This window comes from Squalius cephalus (assembly GCF_949319135.1).
Source record: "Squalius cephalus genome assembly, chromosome: 16".
NCBI classification, from domain to species: Eukaryota; Metazoa; Chordata; class Actinopteri; order Cypriniformes; family Leuciscidae; genus Squalius; species Squalius cephalus.
In genome coordinates this window covers 14700598-14726941 of record NC_137137.1, presented here as the reverse complement: position 1 = coordinate 14726941, position 26344 = coordinate 14700598, and the positions used below count along the sequence as shown (strand labels likewise).

Below are 26344 nucleotides of genomic sequence, written 5' to 3'. Positions count from 1 at the left end.
TGTTGTTCTGTATATACAAATATATATATATATATAGTTCACCCAAAAATGAAAATTATGTAATTAATTACTCACCCTCATGTCTTTCCAAACAATATTCAGAACACAAATGAAGATAATTTTGATGAAATCCGAGAGGTTTCTAAAAATAATGTTGCAGTCTATGGAGGGGTCAAGAAAGCTTTTGGATTTCATCAAAAATATCTTCCGAATTGTTCCGAATATGAACGAAGGTTTCATGTGTTTGGAACGACATGAGGGTTATTAATGACAGAATTGTAATTTTTGGGTGAACTAACCCTTTAAGACTTGATGCATTTGCTTAATAATAGTGACCTACATTGTAAGAGCATTACTGTGTACATTTTTCTTTGGTTTTATTAGCAATTTTTAAAGGAATATTTTGTGGTAATGCCACAGATACTGTCGATAAAGCTCAATAGTGTTAACAGTGAACTTTCTCGATTGAAAGTCTTTTCAATACAACAAAACACTTGATTTAACTACTTTAACTATTTAAAAAGTTTCATATTAATGCAATTAATTATTATTATTAGATAATACATTACAACGATTGCAGGTACCTTTCAAGTATTTTCCAATTAATTAAACGGCTTTAAAAAGAAACAGTCAGTATAAGTAAAATGAGGAAATTGCAACAAGCAATCAAGCAAATTGCTTTTCAGTATCTAACAGTTGAAGGATTGCTTTCCAAAAAATTCTCGTTTGCTAAACATTTACTAAACTGACTGTGTTTGAATGTTTTGAGTGTTACACTAAAAGTCTGGAAACATTAAAGGTCCCATTCCATGGATTATTTTTATTATTTTATAATGTTTCCAGGGGTGCCCTTATAATGTTAGTATGTTTTTTAGATCAAAAATTGTTATAATTTAGAAATAAAAGGCATATTTATACGTTTTTACTATTACAGCTATCTGGATTAACGAATCGTGAGAAGTTTTTAAAGTATTTAGATCTAATCCCATCACATAAAAGGTTGCAGTGATGAGCACTGAGCAGATGACAGTCTGTTGATCGCGTGAAAGATCTTATCATTGCAACGCAGTTTCTGCACTCTCACTAATGATTTCACCAATGCAAACATGAGGCATATAAATACAGTAAGAGCTTCGTTGTGCAGTGTAACAGCGTCATTGATTTCATAACGAGTTTTGGCAAGTGTCCAGATAAACTCGCGCTGTGTGATTGATAGCTTGGGCGATTGGAAAGGGATTGTTCTTTGATCGCTTTCTGTATATCACAGTTTAAGTAAGATTATTTTCATCCTACTAAGAGAAACGATGTGAAGTTGATCGCTACTTCCATATTAAATCACTACTTACCGCTTGCTGGAATATAGTTGAAATTGCCCCCTTCGTCAGTATGAAACGCTGAGAGAAGCCTGCTTGATATTATTCCAGGTTAGAAAAACAGTCCGTGGTGAAATGGACAGAGCAAACTAACAACTTCGAATTAAACTTTTGCGGTATCCGATTATAGATAAACATCAACCACGTCTGTTGACATTTAGCCATCAATACGCCTGTGTTCCTGTGGGCGGAGGTTACGGTTCTAGTGACATCATTAAAGAAGGAAGTAGAGGGATGTAGTCCAATCCAGCTGTTTTTTGTAGTCAACTTCTGTTAAATAAAATATCTCGCTTGGCATTGAACTTTGAGCTTTATAATTTTACAGATATTATTTATACTCTAACAACAACATTACACACTAACTAAAGTTTGAAACATGGGATCACATAGAACGGGACCTTTAAAGGTCCCATTCCATGGATTATTTTATTATTTTATAATGTTTCCTGGGGTGCCCTTATAATGTTAGTATGTTTTTTAGATCAAAATTTTTTATAATTTAGAAATAAAAGGCATTTTTCCTAGCCTGATTTCATCACCTGATTTGAACGCTCTGTTTGAAGGGGCGTGTCTGCTGTGAGACTTCAATGTAAACGCCCTCTGCTGTGATTGGCTGACATGCTTGCATATGAAATATCTGGCAATACATGTGGAACTATCTGGAAAACTTTTACTATTACAGCTATTATACGTTTTTACTATTACAGCGTCAGCTATCGGGATTAACGAATCGTGAGAAGTTTTTAAAGTATTTAGATCTAATCCCATCACATAAAAGGTTGCAGTGATGAGCATTGAGCAGATGACAGCCTGTTGATCGCGTGAAAAAAGATCTTATCATTGCAACGCAGTTTCTGCACTCTCACTAATGATTTCACCAATGCAAACATGAGGTATATAAATACAGTAAGAGATTCGTTGTGCAGTGTAACAGCGTCATTGATTTCATAACGAGTTTTGGCAAGTGTCCAGATAAACTCGCGCTGTGTGATTGACAGCTTGGGCGACTGGAAAGGGATTGTTCTTTGATCGCTTTCTGTATATTAATCACAGTTTAAGTACGATTATTTTCATCCTACTAAGAGAAACGATGTGAAGTTGATCGCTACTTCCATATTAAATCACTACTTACCGCTTGCTGGAATATAGTTGAAATTGTCCCCTTCGTCAGTATGAAACGCTGAGAGAAGCCTGCTTGATATTATTCCAGGTTAGAAAAACAGTCCGTGGTGAAATGGACAGAGCAAACTAACAACTTCGAACTAAAATTTTGCGGTATCCGATTATAGATAAACATCAACCACGTCTGTTGACATTTCGCCATCAATACGCCTGTGTTCCTGTGGGCGGAGGTTAGTCAAAACACGGTTTTAATGACGTCATTAAAGAAGGAAGTAGAGGGATGTAGTCCAATCCAGCCGTTTTTTGTAGGCGACTTCTGTTAAATAAAATATCTCGCTTGGCATTGAACTTTGAGCTTTATAATTTTACAGATATTATTTATACTCTAACAACAACATTACACACTAACTAAAGTTTGAAACATGGGATCACGAAGAACGGGACCTTTAAGGTTTTGTAATGTTTTTGAAAGAAGTCTCTTAATCTCACCAAGGCTGCATTTATTTGATAGGATACTTTTTTTTTTGTTCGTTTTTAGTCCACGGATTAAAGCTTTGCCGTTTTAAACTCTTCATTTAACAGGATATTTTTTACAGTTTTTTTAATTGCTGTTTTCAATTGTCGTAACTTGGAAAAGTATTTTGCACCACAGGTGTTTCCTGTTTCCAAATTTTGGCCCTCTGATGACCTTCTGTCTGAAACAGCCAGGCATATGAGTTTTGGGTGCCGTTACCTTGGCATTAGTTGCTTAGCAACCCCTGGTCATATCCTGACTCAGCTCCAGACTTTTTGTCAGAAAGACAGAGTTTTGACCTCTGAATGAGATGTTTTAAACTTCACATCCTCCCAGAGCACACACAAGCAATGTCAGATCTGTTTAGTAAACCGATTGTATTTAACCTCTCTTTAGTCATCCCAATTGGTTCCCATGGTGATGGGATGCTTATGGTGATGTGAATTTATTTGATTAAGAGGATGTCATTTCAAGGATTTACAAGAACAAAAATGTTCACATTCTGTATTTAAAGTCTTTAGTTGTTTGAAGTTTCCTTCTGCTGCATTTTGTTCTTAGTTTGACATGCCATTCCTCCCCCTCACTCTCTTTTATCTTGATTCTGTCGCTTTGTCTGGGAAACAACACATTCATCCATTCATCATCGATCTGTTAAACTCAGCATGTGAGAGAGTCACAGAGACAGGGAACATTTTCCACTCAAATTGCTATGCTGAGAACATCATTTGTACCATAAAACATTTGTATTAAATTAAAACAATAAAAAAAAGAAGCATTTCTACTAGTGGTCTCAGACTTGAGGTCTCTGTGTAGAGAAATGCACAAAAGGGTTTGAGAAAGACTGAAGAAAGAATGAAAGAGCAAAGGAAACTAGATGTCTTAACACTTAGCACTTTAGCGATTTTTATGTCACTCACAATCACAAAATCAATATTTTTCAAGTGCGTGTGTACATGTGTGTATGTGTAAGTGTTTTGAGTCGCTGACAGCTGAAGGATCTTATCGCACTCATCTGAAGGATGTTGATCTTTGCACCCACCAAACAGGTTCTCTTATCTGTCAGTGCTGGAATTAAAATTGAGTGACGGATGATCAGAGTGAAAACATCTTCAGAGAGAAAGAGAGAGCAAACACATTTCCCCTGCAGAATAAAGCCAGTGATTTAGTTTTATAAGATTATGCTCATTTTAATTAGGTGAAGAAGCTTTCTAAGCATTGAAATCCATCCTGAAGGCGTTATAACAAGCATCCAGTGGCTGAGCCTCTATTCTGTCATTGATTTGTGTGTTAAATGCTTCCAGTTCCTTCTGCAGTGAGTGGTGTGATATTTCAGCCGGATCAGAGGTGAGATACACTGCTGCCGATACCAGAGGTCATTCAAGCTGAACTCTAGACATTTATTTGACTAAAATGTGAACTTCCATTTTCCATCTGTTGCGATTATAAGGAAGCCAGAAGAGTTTATGTGTAAATCTAATGTTATGTGTCTGTGTGTTTCTCCCACAGATGCACCGGTGCAAAGACAGAAAGCTTTGACAGAGCTTGGTCAAAAAGGTGACGCCGTTCTCCAGGAGACGTCATTGGATAAAGGTAAGAATAGTGCACATGCTGAAAGCCTAAATGAAGTCCAGATAAGCACAAACACTCTCACACCACTAAAACGCACCGCTGACTAGTCGAATGAAAATGAGTGTGTTTCAGATTGAAACTCAGAGTGTGATCTATGAGGTGTCACCTGAGAGATGGAGAGTGAATTTTCCTGAGCTGGAAGCACACACACACAGAGAGAGAGAGAGAGAGAGAGAGAGAGAGACACACACACACACACTAGTCTCAACATCAGGCTAAACGGATAAAGATTTTTTCAAAATCAGAAGCTCCACTCTGTCTCTGTCTGGCAATCGGGATGCACATATATATATATATATATATATATACCCTACCATTCAAGTTTTGGGCTCGGTAAGATTTTCTTTTTAAAAAAGGAAGTCTCTTATGCTCAACAAATCTGCATTGATTTGATCAAAAATACAGGATTTTTCCTTTTTGAGAAATTTAAATATAAACAACTGTTTTCTATTTTAATATATTTTAAAATGTAATTTATTCCTGTGATGTCAAAGTTGAATTTTCAGCATCATTACTCCAATCTGCAGTGTCACATGATCCTTCAGAAATCATTCTAATATGATGATTTGGTGCTCAAGAAACATTTTTTTATTACCATATTGAAAACAGTTGCGCTGCTTACTATTTTTGTGGAAAATGTGAGTACTTTTTTTCAGGATTCTTATATGAATAGAAAGTTTAAAAGAACAACATTAATTTGTAATAAGTGTTTGTTACGTTTGAGCAATTTAATTCATCACTGCTGAATAAAAGTATTAAATGAAGTTCCAAATATATTCACGAGGAGCCTAATCATGTAGGCCTGTCAGTCATCCTTACGGGCCTAAATTCAATTCAATTTAATTCTTCCGGCATCTCCAGCTCCTCCTCCTATTTCTCTCATTCTTCTTAGTACCATTATAGGGTGGTTGAGCTTGGAGTTTAAGCCAACCCTCAGGTTTGAGTCTCCTTCAAAAACAGCAAGCCAAGTTCATTTATCATTAAAGGGATACTTCACCGATTAGCATTAAGCTTTGTATCAGTAGAAACCCGGTAGTATTTTCGAATGACCGTGCTTCCCTCCCTCATATCCCCCTGAGACGAGAGATTTCTGTATTGTGTGTCTGGAAAAATAACTCAGATCGGAGGCTTTTTTGGCCTGAGGCTAGAGACTACAGCTAGTAGTAGGAGCTAGTTCCACATGTTTTTAACCCGGATCTCATGATAAAACGGCGTCTTTTCAGTTTCGAGTCAACTAGCCTAGTTGTATCATTTCTTCAGATACTGCCCTCTATAACCGGTAGGCGTGGCTTGGGAGGGGCCTCGTAGGGCAACGAAGCAAGTGCATTCTGGGAGTTGTTGTCTTTCATCCACATGAGCCAAAAATATGATAAAAATTCTGACTTTTCCCAGTCTAGAAGGCAGGCACCACCTTCTAAAATAATTTCACATTTCTACTACATAATTGAGCTAATTTAAATACACATTCATCTTTCCAGCTGTGAAATATCCCTTTAATTATTAAAACTGGATGGGAAGGTGATCTTGTGAAATGGTATTAAACATTTTACTGACCCAAGACTTTTGAATAAAGTCGTGAATATTTACTAGTAAAAATTGTTTACGTACCACTTTGCAGCCACAAGCTTCTTCTGAGGAAGAACTGGGGCCGGATTCACAAAAAATTTCTTAAGTTAAGAAAATTCTTTAGAAAAATTCTAAGAAGTTCGTAAGAATGTTCCTATGTGCAATTCTTGAAAATTTAAGAAGTTCTTAAATATTTTCTTAAGAACATCTTAATTTGTTTTAAAGAAGAAAATGACAGGCTTTGGTATTTTTTTTTGATTGAAAGGTGGGGATTACTCATTGCTCGCCATGTTTTTAATGTGCTGTGTCAAGTTAAAATAGATCATTTTAAAAGAGCCTGTCTCAAGATGCATCTGTCTTTCCAATTCATTTGCGGTCTGTCTTTCTTTAGAAATCTTTTGTGCTTTAGAGCGAATGCGTCTTGTATCTGTGTGGTGCCTCGGTAATTCTAGAGTAGTGATCACTGTTTTTTATGATCGATCGGTGTCACTTCAGAGTACACGTCCACATTCCTAGTAGTAATTTGTATTATATGTAGCTAGTGTTATGTTGCAATGTTTACCATTTAAGACAACCCAAAACATTTATTTAAGACAGGTTGGAGGTTGTCACTCTTAAGGTGATGATACACAGGGCAACTTTTTGAGCAATGTTGCTGGGCAGTGTTGCCGTCAACGGGGAACCAGATGAGACACAGGGCCCACGACTGATCTAAATTATCCAGATAGACATTTATTGCCCATTTTCAATGGGAAAGTGCCCAAGCAACAATCTCCCGGCAAGATTGCCCAGCAACATTGCTCAAAAAGTTGCCCTGTGTATCACCACCTTAAGAAGATTAGAAGAAGATTACCTTTTTTTTTTAGATTAGAAGTTCGAAAACAAGAAGAAATGGGCAGTTAAAAAGATTTTTATTCTTAAGAATGTTTTGAGAATCCGGTCCCTGTTTACTGGAATTGTGAGCTTTGTGAGATTTTCGGGTAATTTCATCATTGTCTTTACAACCTTAGTGAGAACTGCTGTGCATTTGAATGAGCTGCCAGTTTATTTTCTATGTCGTTTTTGTTGGTTGGTTTGTTTTTTGGGGGGGATTTGGGGGATGTGTTTTTGCCTTTATTTTTATATGACAGTGGAAAGCACATGACATGTCCCAGATTAAACTTTTTTCCCATGAGCCGACAGCCCTTGAGCATCCTGAGCATGTGCACAGCCGAGTGCGCCACAGCTCTCTGATGCCTTGTTATTGAGGGATTTCATCTTTACAGCACCTAAAATCAACTAAAAAGTGTGGTTAGTTACTTTTTGTCAGTCAAATGACATTTATCTAATTAAATGGTGGTTCTTGGTAGGGCTGGGCAATAAACAATATCATATTGATATTTACTTAATGATGATAAACTCTGATTTTTACTTGATATGGATTAATGTAACAGCCTATCTATCATACAGCAGAAATAAACGTAATAACAGCCAGTCAGTGCATGTCGCTAGTAAGTAATTTCTGTGTGTCTCTGTGTGAATGAACGGCGTGGTTTCGTCTGATACACAAACTCACTTACATGTGACGCTCACAGTGTTTTTAGCATCTGCAGTCTCAATATGAAGACATGAACACATGAACTCCAGAGCTGCTTTGAGAGTCAATTCACAAGCTTTTCACCGTTTCATTTGAGAAAAACTACCGTCAAATATACACTGAAACTAAAACTAAAACTGAAAGATCTTCACAGCAATCTGTCAAAACAAAAGTTCGGTTTAAATTCAAGAAATTATGACCGAAATATATCACTCACTAAACAAAAACAAAAAAATACTCAAATGTACTTCTCAAAGTAAAAATAATATTATTATTTCTTAGGAATATCATACAACCAAGATTTTTTTCATCCATGTTTTACATTTATATAGTTTTGTTGTGAAGCATCTTGAGAAAAATACAAATCCAATGTTTTGTTGTAAATTAATTGATATATTTTCATTTGATTACATTTTAAAAGCTTGATTAAATTGTTCAAGTTTATATAAATTTGTATTAAATCATAAAACACAAAATCCTAGAAAAATAAAATAGAATTTAGGGGAAAATAAAATGGATTTCATGGGGCCCTACATGAAAAGGTGGCTACTCTGTGGAGTTTAATTGTGAACTAACAAGTTTACATTTTAACATTCATTCTCAAGGTCTAACAAATATGTGGAAAGCATTTCCTTCCCCATTAATTGTAAATGAATATTGCGATGATGAATAACAATTTTGTATGATGTGGAAAAAAATATTGTGCCATATTGCCCAGCCCTAGTTCTAGTCCCTAGCCAGAATAGCTTTCAACAATGTGGACCAGACGTTATGTCAGTGATCCAGTCTGGCTATGAGAGACTGCACACATTCACTCTCTACTGAACATGTCATAAAAGGGAGAGAGATGGAGTGTTAGAGAGACACTAGCATATTATCTTACAGTGTTTTCTTGGCCCTGACTGCAGGTTGACTCTTAGAGACTCTATCTGATTGAGGTTCTCTATTCACTAGCTTTGAATCAAAGGTTATAAATTATGAATCCACTGATTCATCATCTCCATAGAGGGAGTGACTGTGGCTGCAGTTCTTAAACAAACGTTGTCTCATTTATCACTCTTTTATTCTCTTAGATAAACTTAGATTTTTCATCTGGGTCACGTTGTCAATTTATGTTGGCTTTTGTGAGTGTGTCTATTATAAGTGTAAGGGCTTCTGTTTCTGTGACTCAAAGACTAGAATTATCCGCTGTCAGAAGATGACTCCAGCCTGCAGTTGTTTGTCTTTGAACAACTTTGACTTGTTGTCAGTCAAATCTTTGATTCCTCTCTTTCCTTCCTTCCACACATCTCCTCGCTCACGTGGTTGGCACAGCATTTATTCACACTTTACATTCCTTTGTGTAAATGGGATTGTATGTTTGTCTGTGCGTTAAGCGGATGTGTGTGAACCCTGTTGACAGGTGTAAAGTGTGTGTTGATAAACCATCCTGAGGGATCTGTAAAATTTAGCTCAGTGTTGGAAAGAAACAGCTATATTCAGACACACATATTTTGTGTGTGAATCAGTTTTGGTTTGTAAGTACCAGAGTGAATATGTCAGTGTGCACGTATGACCTAGTGAGCTTAATCACATTTTTGGGCATGCTTGTTGTTAGACTGCTCAACTGTTACTGCCAACATTATGCTGCCAACACCAAGGTCATGGGTTCAATTCCCAAGGGAGATACAAACTGATTTAAAAAAAGGTCACTTTGGGGAAAAAGATGTCAAGACGAGAAATGTAAAAAAAAAAAAAAAAAAAAAAATCCCTCATAAATGACAGACAACTACAAATCTGTCTGCCATTTTTTTAGTATTTTTTTTTTTGTATAAGAAACATTTGTACAGTATTGTTCAAAAATTTGGGGTCAGTACGTTTTTTTTAAGGAATTAATACTTTTATTCAGCAAGGATGAATTAAATTTGATCAGAAGTGACAGGAAAAACATATAATGTGATAATTATCACATAAATAAAAAAAATAATGTAAATAAAAAAGTGTTGTAAATTCCTCACAAAGTGAAACAATTGAAGATCTTTCTGTCAGATGGGAATTTATCTTTACTGAGCATGTGCTGTGTAAGTGTCATCTTTCAATTTAGTGTGTTACATTTGCCCCCCTGCCTCCCCCCATCACATGCTGAGATACTTGGATCAAAATTGATTGACAAAAACAAGTGAATGGTGATAGATGCCAGTATCAGGGGTTTCCTGTGGCTTATTCTGAGAACAGTGTGTTAGTTGTTGATTGTTAACTTCAGTGTGTGTGTGTTTGTGTGTGTGTGTGTGTGTGTGTGTGTGTGTATGGTTTCCTCTTACCGGAATTTGGCAAATGAGAGTGTGTGTGTGGATATGTTTAAAAAGAGAGTCATTACCTGTTTGAAATTCTGCACCTTGACCTTAGATCCTTCTTTTCCTTTTGCACAACGTGTGTGTGTGTGTGTGTTGAACTGGTGTCAGTTGTAGCTCCTCCTTTTTAAGCAGAGAAAGAGAGGGAGGGCTGAGGATAGTTAATATCTGTAAACCAGTGGGAGTCGCTCCTGGCAGGTGAAGAGGGAGTTTGAGCTTTTGAATTTGGCTTGCTGTTGGATTCCGTTCAGGAGATGATAGTTGAGATTCTTTTAATCCCAATCATTTGATTTGTGGAGATGTCAGCGAGGAACGAGGGGTGAATGCGGGTGAGTAAACGAGTGATCGTGAGCGTTTCCCTCAGGCTGCAGAGAAACGGAGAGCAGCAAAAGTTTCTTTGTAGCTGCATGACTGGTTTTACGGAGTGAGGGTTTTTGTGTGTGTTCAGAATATTTATGTGTATACATGCAATGAAGCATCAGAAATTATGGACTGTTACATCATCAGGCTTGTTTATATTCAAATAGACACACAGTCATGCATGCACACAGGCATGCACATGTGGACACACACACACACACACTTGGATAGTTAACAAATGGACAGTATATCAAGAGTTTAAGTTAAAGTAAATATTTGTGAAGTGTAAAACAAAAAATTATGTTGTTGCTGATGATCATTTCTTTAGATTTAATGGTGTGCACAATAATAATAATTATATAATAATCATAATAATAATAATCATAATAATCATAATAATAGAACATTTTACCAAATATAGGCATATTTAAAATATTATATTTCATATTGTATATAACTATTTATATTATACAGTAATATAAATATGTATAATTTGCTTTATTTATGCTATTAATGTTAAATATCTCTCTTTTTATTATGTGGAGGTGTCATGCCATAAGACTAAGTAAATGAACATTGAAGTAATTCCACATAAACATTACTTAATTAAAAGCTTGAAAAATTCTTATTTATTTCCTGAAATGATTTATGTGAGTCACTCAGCTCTGCAGGACAAAATTGTGAAAACCTTTTTTGTCTGTCCAGATAAATTATGAAAATATAAGAGAAAATGAATGGCTTTTTTTTTTACATGTCGTCATCATCATTCTGTTTAGTGTAAAATTCATTTTTAAAAGCTGACAAAACATGCATTGTCGTGGAGCTGTTTGCTTCAAAATAGCCCACCATCAGAAGATGGATAACACAGAGCATGGTGAAACTCTGGGAGTTGTATTTATCACACTGGACAGGCCTGGCATCGCTTCATCCCACTGTACATAAACTGAAGCACGAGCTTTCCAGAACAGAAACAAATACACATCACAAGCCAGCGGCTTCGTTATTATCAAGTCCAAACTTCATGTGTATGATGCAAACCTTCATCTGATCAAATGTGACTCTGCAACACTCATGCCGACAGTCACTGTTATTTTTTGAAATGCTGTTTATGGTTGCTGTGAGATTAGAGTAAACGTATCTTAAGTACAGTGACTGATCACCTTTAATTAATGCATTAATTATTTAACTTATTTTTTTGCCTTCACTACTTTATTTTATATTAATTAAAAGCCCAAAGATCAGTCCTCTTCTAGTCATCTCCCTAAAGCTTACAAACTCATTTTGTGGTTGACTGCACTAATAGAATTAATCAAACTCTTCAGAGCGTGGCTATCAGATTTCTGCCCTTTTCTGTAGTGTCCTCAAAGGCCAAGACACTCAAGACTCTTTAAATTGCATGAAAAGCCCACACATTCTGTGTTTTCTTTCTTTGTCACACTTAAAATGTATTAATGTCATTGCCTTGGTTAGCAAAACATGAAACCAAGTGGTATCTATTGCAAAGAAGGAACTTAAGTGGAACTGACTGGAAAAATTGCTCAAAATAAACTACTTCGGAATAAACGTTTAGCATCATTTCCAGATACTAGTTGGTTTGACATTTTGTTATTTCATGCCATGGACGTTGTTTGAAGTGTTTGCTTTTTTGAGGGCTACTTCTGTAGCTCAGCTTGTTTAAATTAGATCTGATATCCTGTTTTTAAAGGCCTAAAATGGCAAGCACAGAGAGTCCAGGTAAAAACTCACTCCATACACTTATGTAATACATAACAATAATTTAAAAAAAAATCCTGTCTGGACAAGAAACGACGGGCTAGTGCCAACTGTAACCCTTCACTGAACCCATAAGCTAATCTAGAGTCGCATCTGCATTCTAGAGGCTCATTTTTGGATTAGTTGATGCTAAGGTCTTACAGCTCTAATCCTTGTAATACAGCCTGCCGGATCTGCAGTGCTGTCTCGTATCTGCAGTCTGAAAGTAAACTAAAGCACACTCTAGAACTGCATTAGATGCTTGTGACAAGACTTCAGCCTGTTCTGGCAAGGAGGAACACCAGATGTTCAGGATTCCTCATCTGTTCTATACCAGCCAACTGTGATGTGAATGTTTATTAGATTGTTGAACTTTTTAAACTCACACAATCTCCTCAGTGTTTAGAAAGGATAGAGAGTGAATCAGACATCAACTGAAGCTCTCACGTGACTGAACTGAACTCTTCAGAATATGGCAACAACTCAAACTCATAAACACGGCCATATAGACATGGGTCAAAGCTCATTATGAATGCCACACACACACACACACACACCTTACATTGGTACACACCTCACAGACTACTGTTTTATTGTCTTTATGGTTTTATTCACACATTACTGTGTCTGTATGCACACTTATCTCTTTGTGTAAATCCAGAAGTGCTATTTAAGAATTGAAAGCTCAAAGATTGTAGTAAGCAGATGTTTTGTGATTCTGTATGCATATGTGCAGAATCATGCATATTTAGATAATGAATGTGTGATTTCATTTTGTACTGTAGATGCATGATTACTGTGTCTTCTTTATCACTATCATCCTTTACCTATAGTCAGTTTCTATAGCTTCTCTTTGCAAAATTCTGCAGAAATGACTGGAATGCTCTTATGCTTGTGTCCTACAGTAACACCTGCTGAGTGGATCTACTTGTTTCAGAACGCATGTAGGAGGAATATTTGCATATTGAGTATGTAGTTAAATTGACGGAATACTTAAAGATTTCTTTTCTTATTCCAAAATATATACAATAAAAGACAAATCCTGGATTATAATTGCCATTATAATAAACTTCTTCAGGTATATTGTGATTTATTGTTATGGTTAGGGGTTGCAGGCACTGCAAAATGAATAAATAGAAAAATAATATTTATATATTTATTGGGTTAAAAAAACTGCATTTAGTTGAAAAAGAAAAGTTTTAGAACACGTGTCGGTCAAAAATGACCTTGTTTTTTATTTTTATTTAATATTTTGTATTTTAGGAGATTTTATGTTACCACTGTACATTTATGCAGTTGTTATAATGCATTTATTCACTTTTTCAGCATGGACCTGAAAATTACATTTCCAAGTTAAACTATCATAAATCTTGAATTTTTTGGATTTCATATTTTTAAATACTTGGCAGATTATTGCTGAAGTGAAAAAAGTTGGTTTTTTTTTAAGTGAACTTGAAAATAGTTATATGAAAAATGCTGAAAAAGTTCATAACATAATTCTAAACAAGTTGTGTTCCTAATTTGAGGTTGATATCTCAAAAACAAATCTGGGCACAGTACCAAATGCTTCCAGTAGTTGAAATTTGTTTCCCATTCATTTCCAATGCGCTCATTTTTGACAGCGAACAATAGAAGTGTGACTATTTCAGGACCATTTAACATTGTCAAATCATTTCCATGCTTTTTTTTTTTTTTTTTTTTTTGTTTTGATTGATTGATTGAATCCACTTGGCTCATGCCACTTCTTATAACAATGATTGTAAATAATTGAATAATAATAAAAACCTTCAACTGTTTAGCAAAGTAAATCAGGAAACCATCACAGTGATGCATTATAATGTTTAATTATTCTCTCTCTTTTTGTCCTTTTCTCTGTAGTGCTGTTGCATGAGGAGGTGGTGCGTCTGCAGGAGGAGGTGTCGGTGCTGAAGCAGGTCAGGGAGATGTTGAATCGTGAGCTGGAGGAGACAGGAGGAGGATGCTCCGTGGAGCTGCTGTCTGTCTCACAGATCCGAGTGCAGCTAACACAGAAAGAGCAGGAGCTGGACAGAGCAAAGGAGGCATTACAAGGTAGGAAATGAATACAATGAGCCCGACCTTTCATCCCCAGCTCTCTGCCTACCCTGGACCTGTCATTTTGAAATAAACAATAGACATAAAAGCACAAACCCCTTGTTTAGTGCTAACTAACTGCCAACTTGCTCAGGGAAACAAAGACTATTCATAAATATTATGGAGAGAATAGGAGTGCTTGATTATTGATTTCATTAATTTATGAGTGATTTATAATGGTTTATGCATTCATTTTGGCACATTTTTAATGTGTCATTTACATGAATTGACTTGTGGAGCAGCATCAGCCCAATATCATACCCTTATAGTACTTTATATATATTTACTTTGATATATATTTACTTTTTATATTGTTGATTATTAAATGCAGGGCTGTTGATTTACCGTGTTAATTAATTTAATTGGTTATGGAAAAATAACGTGCTAAAATAATTTAAAGCATTTACCAAACCTGGCCCCACCCCCAGACCTATGTAGATAATCTTACATTTCATATAGTTGATTGGTGATGAACATGATGCAGGGCAACAACTCACTGCGTGATGGAGCCTATGGAATATAGTAAGAATACCCCTAAAATTCAAGATAAAAAATAAAAATTTATTATCCTAAATTAGATGCACCTGTTTGAGGTCGTTAGCTGCATAAAGACACCTGTCCACCCCATACAATCAGTAAGAATCCAACTACTTACATGGCCAAGACCAAAGAGCTGTCCAAAGACACTAGAGACAAAATTGTACACCTCCACAAGGCTGGAAAGGGCTACGGGGAAATTGCCAAGCAGCTTGGTGAAAAAAGGTCCACTGTTGGAGCAATCATTAGAAAATGGAAGAAGCTAAACATGACTGTCAATCTCCCTCGGACTGGGGCTCCATGCAAGATCTCACCTCGTGGGGTCTCAATGATCCTAAGAAAGGTGAGAAATCAGCCCAGAACTACACGGGAGGAGCTGGTCAATGACCTGAAAAGAGCTGGGACCACCGTTTCCAAGGTTACTGTTGGTAATACACTAAGACGTCATGGTTTGAAATCATGCATGGCACGGAAGGTTCCCCTGCTTAAACCAGCACATGTCAAGGCCCGTCTTAAGTTTGCCAATGACCATTTGGATGATCCAGAGGAGTCATGGGAGAAAGTCATGTGGTCAGATGAGACCAAAATAGAACTTTTTGGTCATAATTCCACTAAACGTGTTTGGAGGAAGAAGAATGATGAGTACCATCCCAAGAACACCATTCCTACTGTGAAGCATGGGGGTGGTAGCATCATGCTTTGGGGGTGTTTTTCTGCACATGGGACAGGGCGACTGCACTGTATTAAGGAGAGGATGACCGGGGCCATGTATTGCGAGATTTTGGGGAACAACCTCCTTCCCTCAGTTAGAGCATTGAAGATGGGTCGAGGCTGGGTCTTCCAACATGACAATGACCCGAAGCACACAGCCAGGATAACCAAGGAGTGGCTCTGTAAGAAGCATATCAAGGTTCTGGCGTGGCCTAGCCAGTCTCCAGACCTAAACCCAATAGAGAATCTTTGGAGGGAGCTCAAACTCCGTGTTTCTCAGCGACAGCCCAGAAACCTGACTGATCTAGAGAAGATCTGTGTGGAGGAGTGGGCCAAAATCCCTCCTGCAGTGTGTGCAAACCTGGTGAAAAACTACAGGAAACGTTTGACCTCTGTAATTGCAAACAAAGGCTACTGTTCCAAATATTAATATTGATTTTCTCAGGTGTTCAAATACTTATTTGCAGCTGTATCATACAAATAAATAGTTAAAAAATCATACATTGTGATTTCTGGATTTTTTTTTTTTAGATTATGTCTCTCACAGTGGACATGCACATACGATGACAATTTCAGACCCCTCCATGATTTCTAAGTGGGAGAACTTGCAAAATAGCAGGGTGTTCAAATACTTGTTTTCCTCACTGTATATAGGCCTATATGATATGATATGATATAGTTAAGCAATATCAATATCACACGAGTAACGAGCTGTCTTTGTCTCGGAGCATGAGTGCAAATGTGATATTGATTTTATAAAACAGTTCAATAAATAAGAAGGTAAAATTGTGATATATTTTACACACAATATTGTCTGTTTTTGCAAAAAATTCCAACGAATATATTGCCTATAAAGCCAGAGCAGAACTGTTGTGCGTCTCCGAGCAACACAACAGCGGCGTTTTATTACTGAATGAATCCACGTTTCGAGCGAATCAATCGGGTGAACAAATGATTTAATGGCCCATTAATAAAGAGAGCTAATAGGTGTGTTCGACTTGAAGCGGCTCTGCGCAGGCCATTCAGTGTGACATCAAAGTACTGTGAGAGAGATTAGAGATCATACAGAGCCGTCTGCCCTCTATTCGCTCTCGCAGTACTTTGATGTCATACACCGATTATACACACCTATTTACTTCTTCATTCTTGAATGAATCAGCCATTTCAACTAATCGAATGAATGACTGACTCAATGACTTACTCATTTAGACATTTACCCCCACCTAATAGCAGTTTTAGATTTGTATTATATTATATTATATTATATTATATTATATTATATTATATTATATTATATTATATTATATTATATTATATTATATTATATTATATTATATTATATTATATTATATACCTCATATTTAAATAAGAGTCTCAGACAAGTGATTTGATCCAGTATATATATTTGAAGTGCAAAAGGTGTTTTGACTGCACCATTTAAAATTCCTCAAAGCGATTTAGATGTCATCTCTCGCCTTTCTTTATTTTGTGCTGCTGCTCATTTTTCAGCTCTGTAGCTGTGAAATGCAGAAGTAATCAGAACAGCACTGACCACAAAACTGCCATAATATTCTCAGTGCTTAGGTATCAAGGGATTCTAACCTCCTTGGTCTGACTTTGTCTTGAAGCCTACTTTTTCCAATGACCATTAAAGCCCAGTGTGACAGGAATGCAGGAATATATTCTATATCAGGGAGAGTTGAATGGCATTAATTAATGGCATCCTGAACATTAATTTCACCTAAACAGCTTTGCATTGTGGGTGCTGCCTTCTGTGTTCATCTGAGCAGAGCTGACTTTGTGTGTCTTACTGAAGGCTTACTGAAATCAGTTATGAAAATCATCATTTTGAAATGAGCATTGTACATGTCTGCTGTAGAAATCCACGGCAGCAAGAGATGGAGGGATAAAGAAAACTCATATAACTAATAATGTGATTTGTGTGTGAGCTAATGGAAAAGGAACATGTTCCAATATTAAATGAAACGCACACTGTTTGGGAGAAAATTAAAGAGCTCTGCTTACAGGATCTACTGATCTGAATGTTCACTGCTATTCACAATCTCTCTCCACCTCCGACCAGGTGTTCGTGTGTGTGTGTGTGTACACGAGTGTGTGTGTTTTTTTTTTTTGTGTGTGCCTTTTGGCTCCTGTATAATGAGTCTTTAAGTGGTGGGTGAATGGACTCAATGTCCTTGGAAAAGAAGAGCTGCAATTTGCAAGTCAGAGCAGAGACTATACAAACAACCTAAAACAGTCAATTACTGCCTCTGTTATCACACAATATTAACCACAGCCAGCTGGAGAGAGAGACACCCTAGAAGAGGAAAAAGAGGGAGTGAGAGAGAGAGGGATTGGACATCTTGGACATCAAGAGAATAATAGTAATGTATAAATGGGAACGGCTGTATGCAAATTAAACCGTATTATAGTTTTAAATTGATCGAGACCACAGACCAAAATAGCATATGAAAAAACATTGCAGAAAATCTTTAAGGTGTAATATTACTACATAAAACTGCACTGACAGGTGAATCCATAGCAGCAATATTTTATCAACATTGAGGTCCATTATAATGGGTAGATGAGTAATTCCCTTTCTTATATCTCAGATATTCTTCATGCTTTCTCTTGGCCTCTCGACAAGGTCTTATTATGAATATTATTTTAATTCATACTGTTTAAAACAGAGCAGAAGGTTGATAATAGTCAAGGTTGTGAAGCATTTCTGATTTGTCAGAGCAAAACTAGCACTGGAGCACAGAACCTTGATTTTAGAAAATTATTTTAAACTATTGTGGTAGATTTTTCCCTAAACCTAACTATCTGGGTCATCTCCAATCGACGTTCCCTTCCTACTCTAAGTCTACCTGGGTCGTCTCAAATCGAAGTTCCCTGGGTCGTCTCCAATCGACGTTCCCTATATAGTCTACCTGGGTCGTCTCCAATCGACGTTCCCTATATAGTCTACCTGGGTCGTCTCCATTCGACGTTCCCTAACGTCTTCAATCGACGTTTAATTTATAGTCTACCTACCTAACTAACTTTCCCTAACTAGCTTTCTTGCTGCGCAGCAATGATCGACAAACAGACTTCAGCAAATGTCCTTTAAATGCTTTAATCACGACCGGAAGGATTCCCGAGCAGTTCTCAAGGAATCTCTCCCAAGAAGAAGCAAGGCCGGAGGATCTCAGACAAATTCCATTGAGAATCCCACCAGCTAAAAGAATACAACAGTTTTTATAGAATAAGAAGGTGTGGCAAAAATGATATGAATTTGATTGGTTCTTCATATGCAAACCCTTCTGTTATTAGGTAAAACAAACTTTGTTTTAATGATTACTTCATTGTTAATCACAAGGTTCAAACTTAGTCATCGGTCTAGTTTCATTTCCCAATATTTGTTATTTTTACACTCACACAACCAAAGTAAAAGGGGTATGGCAACACAACATTCAAAAACACAGAACGTTTTAGTACATTGTGTTTCAAAGTGTTATCATGTTAGGCCTAAAAAGAGAAATAAGGTTAGATGTTAGAAACATGGTTAGTTTAATATACAGTTTACTATTTTATCTATTAAAAATCCACCACACTATATCACACATTGCAAAGTTAATACAAGTATTTTCATTTTCAATAATAAGAAACATTATTGCTTATAATGTTTTCTCTTTCTTTTTGGTTTGTGTTCTTTAATTATTAGTGCTCGTAAGGCCTCCAATAAGGATTGCTATTGCTCATACTTAGGGTTAGGATTTATTTTAAATCGATAACTCTATGTATTAAACTTTGGTGTTTGTGCTATGGATATGAATTATACCTATAATCATGCAAATTGAGGAAACAGACTACTGCTCAAAGGTTTGGGATTAGTAAAATGTTTTTATGGTTTCGAAAGTAGTCTCTTATGTTCACCAAGGCTGCTTTTTTTTTAATCAAAAATACATTAAAAGCAGTAATGTTGTGAAATATCATTGCAATTTTAATTACAAGTCACTTCACAAATCCTACTAATATGCTGGTTGGTGCTCAATAAACATTTCTTCTTATTATTATCGATGTTGAAAATAGCTTTGTTGCTTAATCTTTACGGAAATACATCTGAGGAACTTTTTATATATCTTTATCTTTATCTCTCTTTTCCCCCTAGCAATGAAGGCAGACCGGAAGCGTTTGAGGTTGGAGAGGACTGATCTCGTGAATCAGATGCAGCAGCTCTACACAACACTGGAGAGCCGTGAGGAGCAGCTACGAGACTTCATACGCAACTACGAGCAACACCGAAAAGTATTTTTCTGGCATACTCGCATGTCTTATGCATTAAAACTTGCACAGCAACTTTAAACATGCATAAATTCATACACAAACTTGTTTGTGTTGTAGGAGAGTGAGGATGCAGTGAGAGTCTTGGCAAGGGAAAAGGATATGTTAGAGCGGGAGAAGTGGGACCTACGTCGACAAACCAAAGAGGCCACAGAACATGCAAGTGCACTCCGCTCTGCACTGGACCTGAAAGAGAACAGGATCAAGGAACTGGAGGCTGAACTAACTATGGTAAGATACACATCATTTAGAAAAAACAGGATACCACACATTAGAATATCCTGCTTCTTGTCTGCTGAGTGGGTTTATAAATATTTGAAATGCGTGTTTATCTGGTTTCTTCAAACTATCTGTCAACTAGCTCAAAAACTTTAGTGTTGAGGAGTGTATGGGTGCTTTTGTTTATGTGTGTGTTTCTTTAACAGATGAGTAACTTTATGGCTCAGAAACTAGAGAGTCGCGTGTTTGTTCGATCTCCAGAAAGACCAGCATCACCTAAAACCGTGTCGGTAAGATCAGCCAGGCCTGTCACTCAACCCCAAGTCCCTCTTTGATTGGTCTGCAGTGTTGACTCCCTCTCTGATATGCACAATTTAGACAATGTTATTGGTTGCACGTGTATTTTGTTTTGAGAACAAACACGTTGTGTATATGGAATGGAAAAAGCATGTGCAGTTCTGTTCCCTTGCTGTGAGTTTCAATGTGTTTGTGTGTTTCTCTCTGCATGCTAGTTTATTAGAATGTTTAGAAACTCGGGAAGCATTCTAACCCAGTGATAATGGAGAACATGGCAATGGTGGTGGTGTTGGTGTTATTTGGGCTTGTTTTCTGTCGTGACTGTGATATGAAATGATTTTGAAGTAGGCCCAACATGGAATCTGCAGGTTTTAGCGCACCGATTGTGGGAACAGTTGTGCAGAAATTTGCAAAAATTATTTACAAATGGTATAATGCATTAAACAGTACTGAGAATTCACTTTTATTGGTTGCCTGTTTTTATAAGAAAACAGGTTTCCCACAGTCCCACATAAAATGGCAACATAGATTTAAATATTATATATATATATATATATATATATATATATATATATATATATATATATATATATATATAATATATAGTCAAAAGTCTTGGCACGTTAGTATTTTCACCCCAAAAAATGGGTTTAAGCCAGTTATTTATATATTTTTGTAGCGTGTCAGTAAGAAATACACACATGCCCTTTACCATTCAGTTTAATAATTCAGTGAGATTTTTGTATGCACAAGGAGTCTGACAACAGCCAGTATGATCTGATCTCACCAACATCGAGTCCCATAGAGGACTCCCAGATGGACTCGATGATGGTGAGATCAGATCTCTGTGTGGAATATACCGGCTGTTGTCAGACTACTTGTGCATACAAAAATCTCAATGGATTATTATAATTAACGGCAAAAGGAAAGTTTGGAAATGTAAACTGATATTTCCTACTGACACACAACAGTGTGTATATATATATTTAGGGATGCACCGATATATATTTAGGGATGCACCGATATGAACATTTTGGCCGATAATTGATAATTGACAGCCGATAACCGATATATTGGCCGATAAATCTAAATCCCAATTTTTTGATAATTTTTGAGAACCTGATTACGAAAGCAAAAGTCTCACCATTCAAATCCATGTCTCAAGCACACAATTATAATGTTCTCATTATAATTTTATGTAGCCTATATGACAGACTTGCGCTGCACATGTTGCACTTTACTATATTTTCCTTCTTTCCAATCGTCAAACAAATAAAAACCATCATGGTGAACAGTGCGCATCTGAAATGTCTCAGCTGAAGGAAATAATCCATTATTTATCAGCTTAAATATATCTGCAAAGTTTTCTTATCGGGCTGATAGCGATAACATAAAAAATGAACATATATCGGCCGATACCGATATGGTTGCCGATATATCGTGCATCCCTAATATTTTATAAACATAAAAACAATCCTTATGTTTCATATATATATATATAGCATAAAGCTTCTAAATGTGTTTTTTAAATATCCGAATCCAGTAGACACGAACAACTTGAAAATTCATGGATATTTATTGGTCAAAAAATGTTAAAACAATGGGATTTAACACATAAGGGGGGAAGAAGGATGTAGAATTTTGACAAGTTTAGAATTAAACAAGTTTAGACATATGTAGTATTTTCTGCAGAGTTCTGTGTGGGCCTATTAATAACTTGTCTGTAGCTCCAGACTGCCACTACTGTGAAACGTTTGGAGCAGTTAATCTGGGCAGTACTACACATTCATTTTCACACATTTTACACTTGTTTACAACACTCTCTGGACAAAGAAGTGGACCTAATTGAATTAAATCTGTTTGTGTGTTCCAGGCAAAACAGTCTTTGGCTACTCTCACTAAGGATGTTCCTAAGCGACATTCGCTGGCCATGACCACAGAAACTGTCGTCAACGGCAACCAAGAGTGGGCGATGCATGCAGAGCTTCCTCTGACTGCGGCGATACGACAGAGTCAACAAAACCTTTACTACTCAATGGACAGACAGGGTACATTTAGTACACATTACACATACAATAATGACCTGTCTTTATAAAGATCTGAACAAGCTGAAATTACCCAAGTTAAAATCAGCCTCCTAATTCTGAAACAAATTCACTGAATCAGTCATATGTTTGTGTCTGTTAGCACTGAAAGCATCACCATGCGTTTGCGATGCTGATGGCATCAGCATGATGTCATCAGCCGCAGCCAGGATCAGTCCGTGTCACTCGAAACAACCGTCTGTCATCTCAGACGCCTCAGTGATGGAGGGAGAGAGATCCTCAACGGCATCCGATTCACCACGACACAGAACACACTCCCTCTGCAATGTAAGAAATCAAACACAGAATTCAACTCACTGTGACACTCTTTGCATTACAAAAATACACAAATGTGTACGGTGGTGTGGCAGGATACTGTCTACCTGATACCCAAATCTCAAAATACATTTACATGTACATTTACATTTATTCATTTAACAGACTATTTAATTTAGAGCGACAAACAAATGCTAAATATATCTAGCAATTCATCACAGAGCCAACAATATTTATAGTATACTATATTAAACAATATTTATAGGTTTATTGAATGGCTAGATTAGGAAACAAGCTAAAGCAGAGGTGAAATGCAACCTTTTTTTGTTGTAAATGCCTTGGTTTAGGTTGTGAAGTGTTTAATTGTTCAGAAGAGGTGCGCAAAATATGGTGTTACTATTATTGCATGCATGGTGTTAATATTATTTGCCCTGTCAAACTTTTAGTAAAAAAATTACATTATATTACTATATACTATTATTAGGGGTTCAAGCATGAAATGCTGAAACCCTATTGTTGTAAGGATTTGTAAAACGCATCGTGCAGGCCAAACCGTAAGGCCTAGAGACTTGAAACCTGGCCAGATGGTAGGCCTCAATTTGAACTCAGAACTTCACAAAAATTGATGAGCATATGTGTCAGAACATGGTGAGGAAGCATGCAGAGTTTCATGGAGATCGGACCATAGGTGGCGCTATAACTGGCAAAAAGCCTTCATTCTTATTAGGGGTTCAAGCATGAAATGCTGAAACCCTATTGTAATTGTAAGGATTTGTAAAACGCATCGTGCAGGCCAATTCAAATATATTTTCATAATGACATATCCCAATAGAATTGAAAAAACAACAACATTTGTCTCTCTCTCTGTGTGTGTGTGTGTGTGTGTGTGTGTGTGTGTGTGTGTGTGTGTGTGTGTGTGTGTGTGTGTGTGTGTGTGTGTGTGTGTGTGTGTGTGTGTGTGTGTGTGTGTGTGTGTGTGTGTGTGTGTGTGTGTGTGTGTGTGTGTGTGTGTGTGTTAGCATGCATTATGGAGTTAAAATGGAAAAACTGGTTTGCTTTAGTGCAGAAAACTGGTGAAAATCATGAGGTTTGAAGTGAAAGTGAGCCAATAAGTGGTCTTCTACTGCCCTCTGCTGGCCATTCTACTTATTAATAAAGTCTTCTCACATGTGTTTTTGCATTCATTAGACACTAAAAATCACTTATATAACAATAAGACACTAAATAATCACTTATATAACAATTACTATTGTAGCACAATCATATTTTGTCAGTGTTTATCACTTCATTTGCACTGACACTTAACATACTTGCTAGTAATGTGGTAAATCATGGTAAATCACGCTAGAAACATGGTAAATCATAGTAAATAATACTAGAGTGTGGTGTATCAAGGTAAATCATGCTAGAATCCTGGTAAATCATTCTACAATGTGGTATATCATGGTAAATGCTAGAACGTGGTAAATCATGGTAAACTATGCTAGAACAGGGTAAATCATGGTAAACCATGGTAAATCATGATAAACTATGGTAAATCATGCTAGAATGTGGTATATCATGGTAAATCATGCTAGAACATGGTCTTTTTCATCTGTGATGTCAGTGGTTACATGCTTGCTAAATAAAACTTTAGAACTTTTGATGCTTTTGTGCTTAAAGTCCTTAAAGGCCTTAACTGCTTGAACCCCGATAAATGCTACTTGCAGCTTTTATTATTATTATTATTATTATTATTATTATTATTATTATTATTATTATTATTATTAATTTCTATTAATTCAATATTGCAATTAATTGTATTCTAATATTATAATAACATTATTGTTTCTATTATTAAAAATGTTATATGCAGAATGCAATGTGCATATATTATTTACTCAATCAAAATTTAAGTAAACATTTTGTCTGCAATGAAAAAATTTTAGGGAATAAATAATAATTATATATAATAATTTTAATTTATTTTTAATTTAATAATAATTGCTATTAATTCAATATTGTGATTAATTGTAATCTAAATTTATATTAGTATTTTAATAGTACTGTTTTTAAAATTGCAATCTATAATAATAATAATAATATAATAAAATCCATTGAAACTGTAAAGAATTAAAACCACAGCAGAGTACCCATCGCCTTCTGTCCTTGCACATCTTGAAATACACATCTTGAGTGGTATTATGATACTTTAGCTGGTATTCTACCATGAGATTAAGATATTGTGACAACCTTCGTGTGCATTGGGCCATAATACTGAATAGCTGCTCTGCTCATTTTTGATGTATCACCTTTACTTCTATTACTTATTATGTCTTTCTTTGTCCCTGTCTCTAGTCTCTAGAGGATCTAGAAGAGCAGAGACGCAGAAAGAAGAAAGAGAGGATGGGTCTGGGCTCTCTGTCGCGGGTGTTCGGTCGAGGAAAGCAAAGAAAGTCCCTGGACCCCACTCTGTTTGATGGTACTAACACACCCGACTACTACATAGAAGAGGATGCTGACTGGTGACGCTGCTGAGAGCCCCGCTACTCATTTCTGCGTGTGTGTGTGTGTGTGTGTGTGTCTATCGCTGCCGTCTTTATGAGCACAAGCTGACTGTTCAATGATTCCAAACTGTGCCACAGTAGAACCAAACCTCCCCTGTGTGTGTGTGTGTGTGTGTGTGTGTGTGTGTGTTCATTTTTTACCCACTTTAGCATCTCACTGGAAACTTGAAGGACTGCTGAATGTGAAATAATAGTCATTGTGCACTCAGTGCTTGTAAATGTTTCCAGATGCCTTTTTATATCATTTAACGCTCATCGTCTCAGCTGTTTTTAAACCTGTGTGTTAAACATATTGATGGAGCTCTCCTGTAGGAAGTCAGCAGGACCCTCAGTGTGTATGAAAACCTCCAAAAAAAGGACGTGTGCCATTTCACACTGTGATCTAAAAGATATCTATTCGTCTAACTGTAGCATATTATGATATTTGGATATTTGATGTAGTTATGTGACTTTAGTGAGCAGTGGCTCGCCCTGCCTTTCCCACAGGAGAATTTATAACCACCGTAACAAACACTAACTCTGACAAATCCCTTCACAACTACACTAACCAGGAGGCAAAAAATTATTTGAGAACAGTGTGGAAATACAAAACTCAGATCATTGGTTATAAAAGCTTGGGGTAGTTGTCATGGAAATTATTACTGTAACTTAAATAAAGCAGGGTATGACATAGAGCTCCACAGTAGTTTCCCATGCTGCTTTCCAAATGAGGAATGGATTGCCTTTACAGGGCCTTTCACCATTAAACGCTGTAATTATAGTCTCTTTTTTTATTTTTCTGAAATCAGTGCTAGCTATCATTCAGTGGCAGATTCTTACCATTGTGTACATTTCAATATTGCACTGACATGAAATGAAGAAATAAACAAGTTTTTTTAGAGCATGTAGTGTGTTGTTCATCAGCTGGAGATGGAGAGACGGCTCTCGTTTCCCCTGCTGTGTTTTGGCTCAGGCTGGTGCTGAATAGCATGGAACTCTAAATGGCATGGAAATGAAAATGGTAATAAGTTATAT

At 36.5% G+C, this 26344-nt stretch overlaps 1 protein-coding gene across 4 annotated transcripts in view; it reads left to right on the top strand.

The window, feature by feature from the left end:
- kazna (kazrin, periplakin interacting protein a) overlaps window positions 1-26344 on the top strand; it is a 41226-nt gene that overhangs the window by 10241 nt on the left and 4641 nt on the right. For 2 of the 4 annotated variants that reach the window (XM_079895981.1, XM_079895983.1), the window contains exons 2-9: window positions 4516-4599; window positions 14101-14292; window positions 19736-19872; window positions 19969-20139; window positions 20334-20417; window positions 22298-22472; window positions 22612-22796; window positions 25122-25245. In XM_079895981.1, coding sequence (XP_079752107.1) covers window positions 4516-4599; window positions 14101-14292; window positions 19736-19872; window positions 19969-20139; window positions 20334-20417; window positions 22298-22472; window positions 22612-22796; window positions 25122-25245 — 1152 coding nt within the window. Of the gene's footprint in view, window positions 1-4515; window positions 4600-10323; window positions 10440-14100; window positions 14293-19735; window positions 19873-19968; window positions 20140-20333; window positions 20418-22297; window positions 22473-22611; window positions 22797-25121; window positions 25246-26344 lie in introns of those variants that run through there. The other 2 variants (XM_079895984.1, XM_079895982.1) reach the window with 2 other exon arrangements.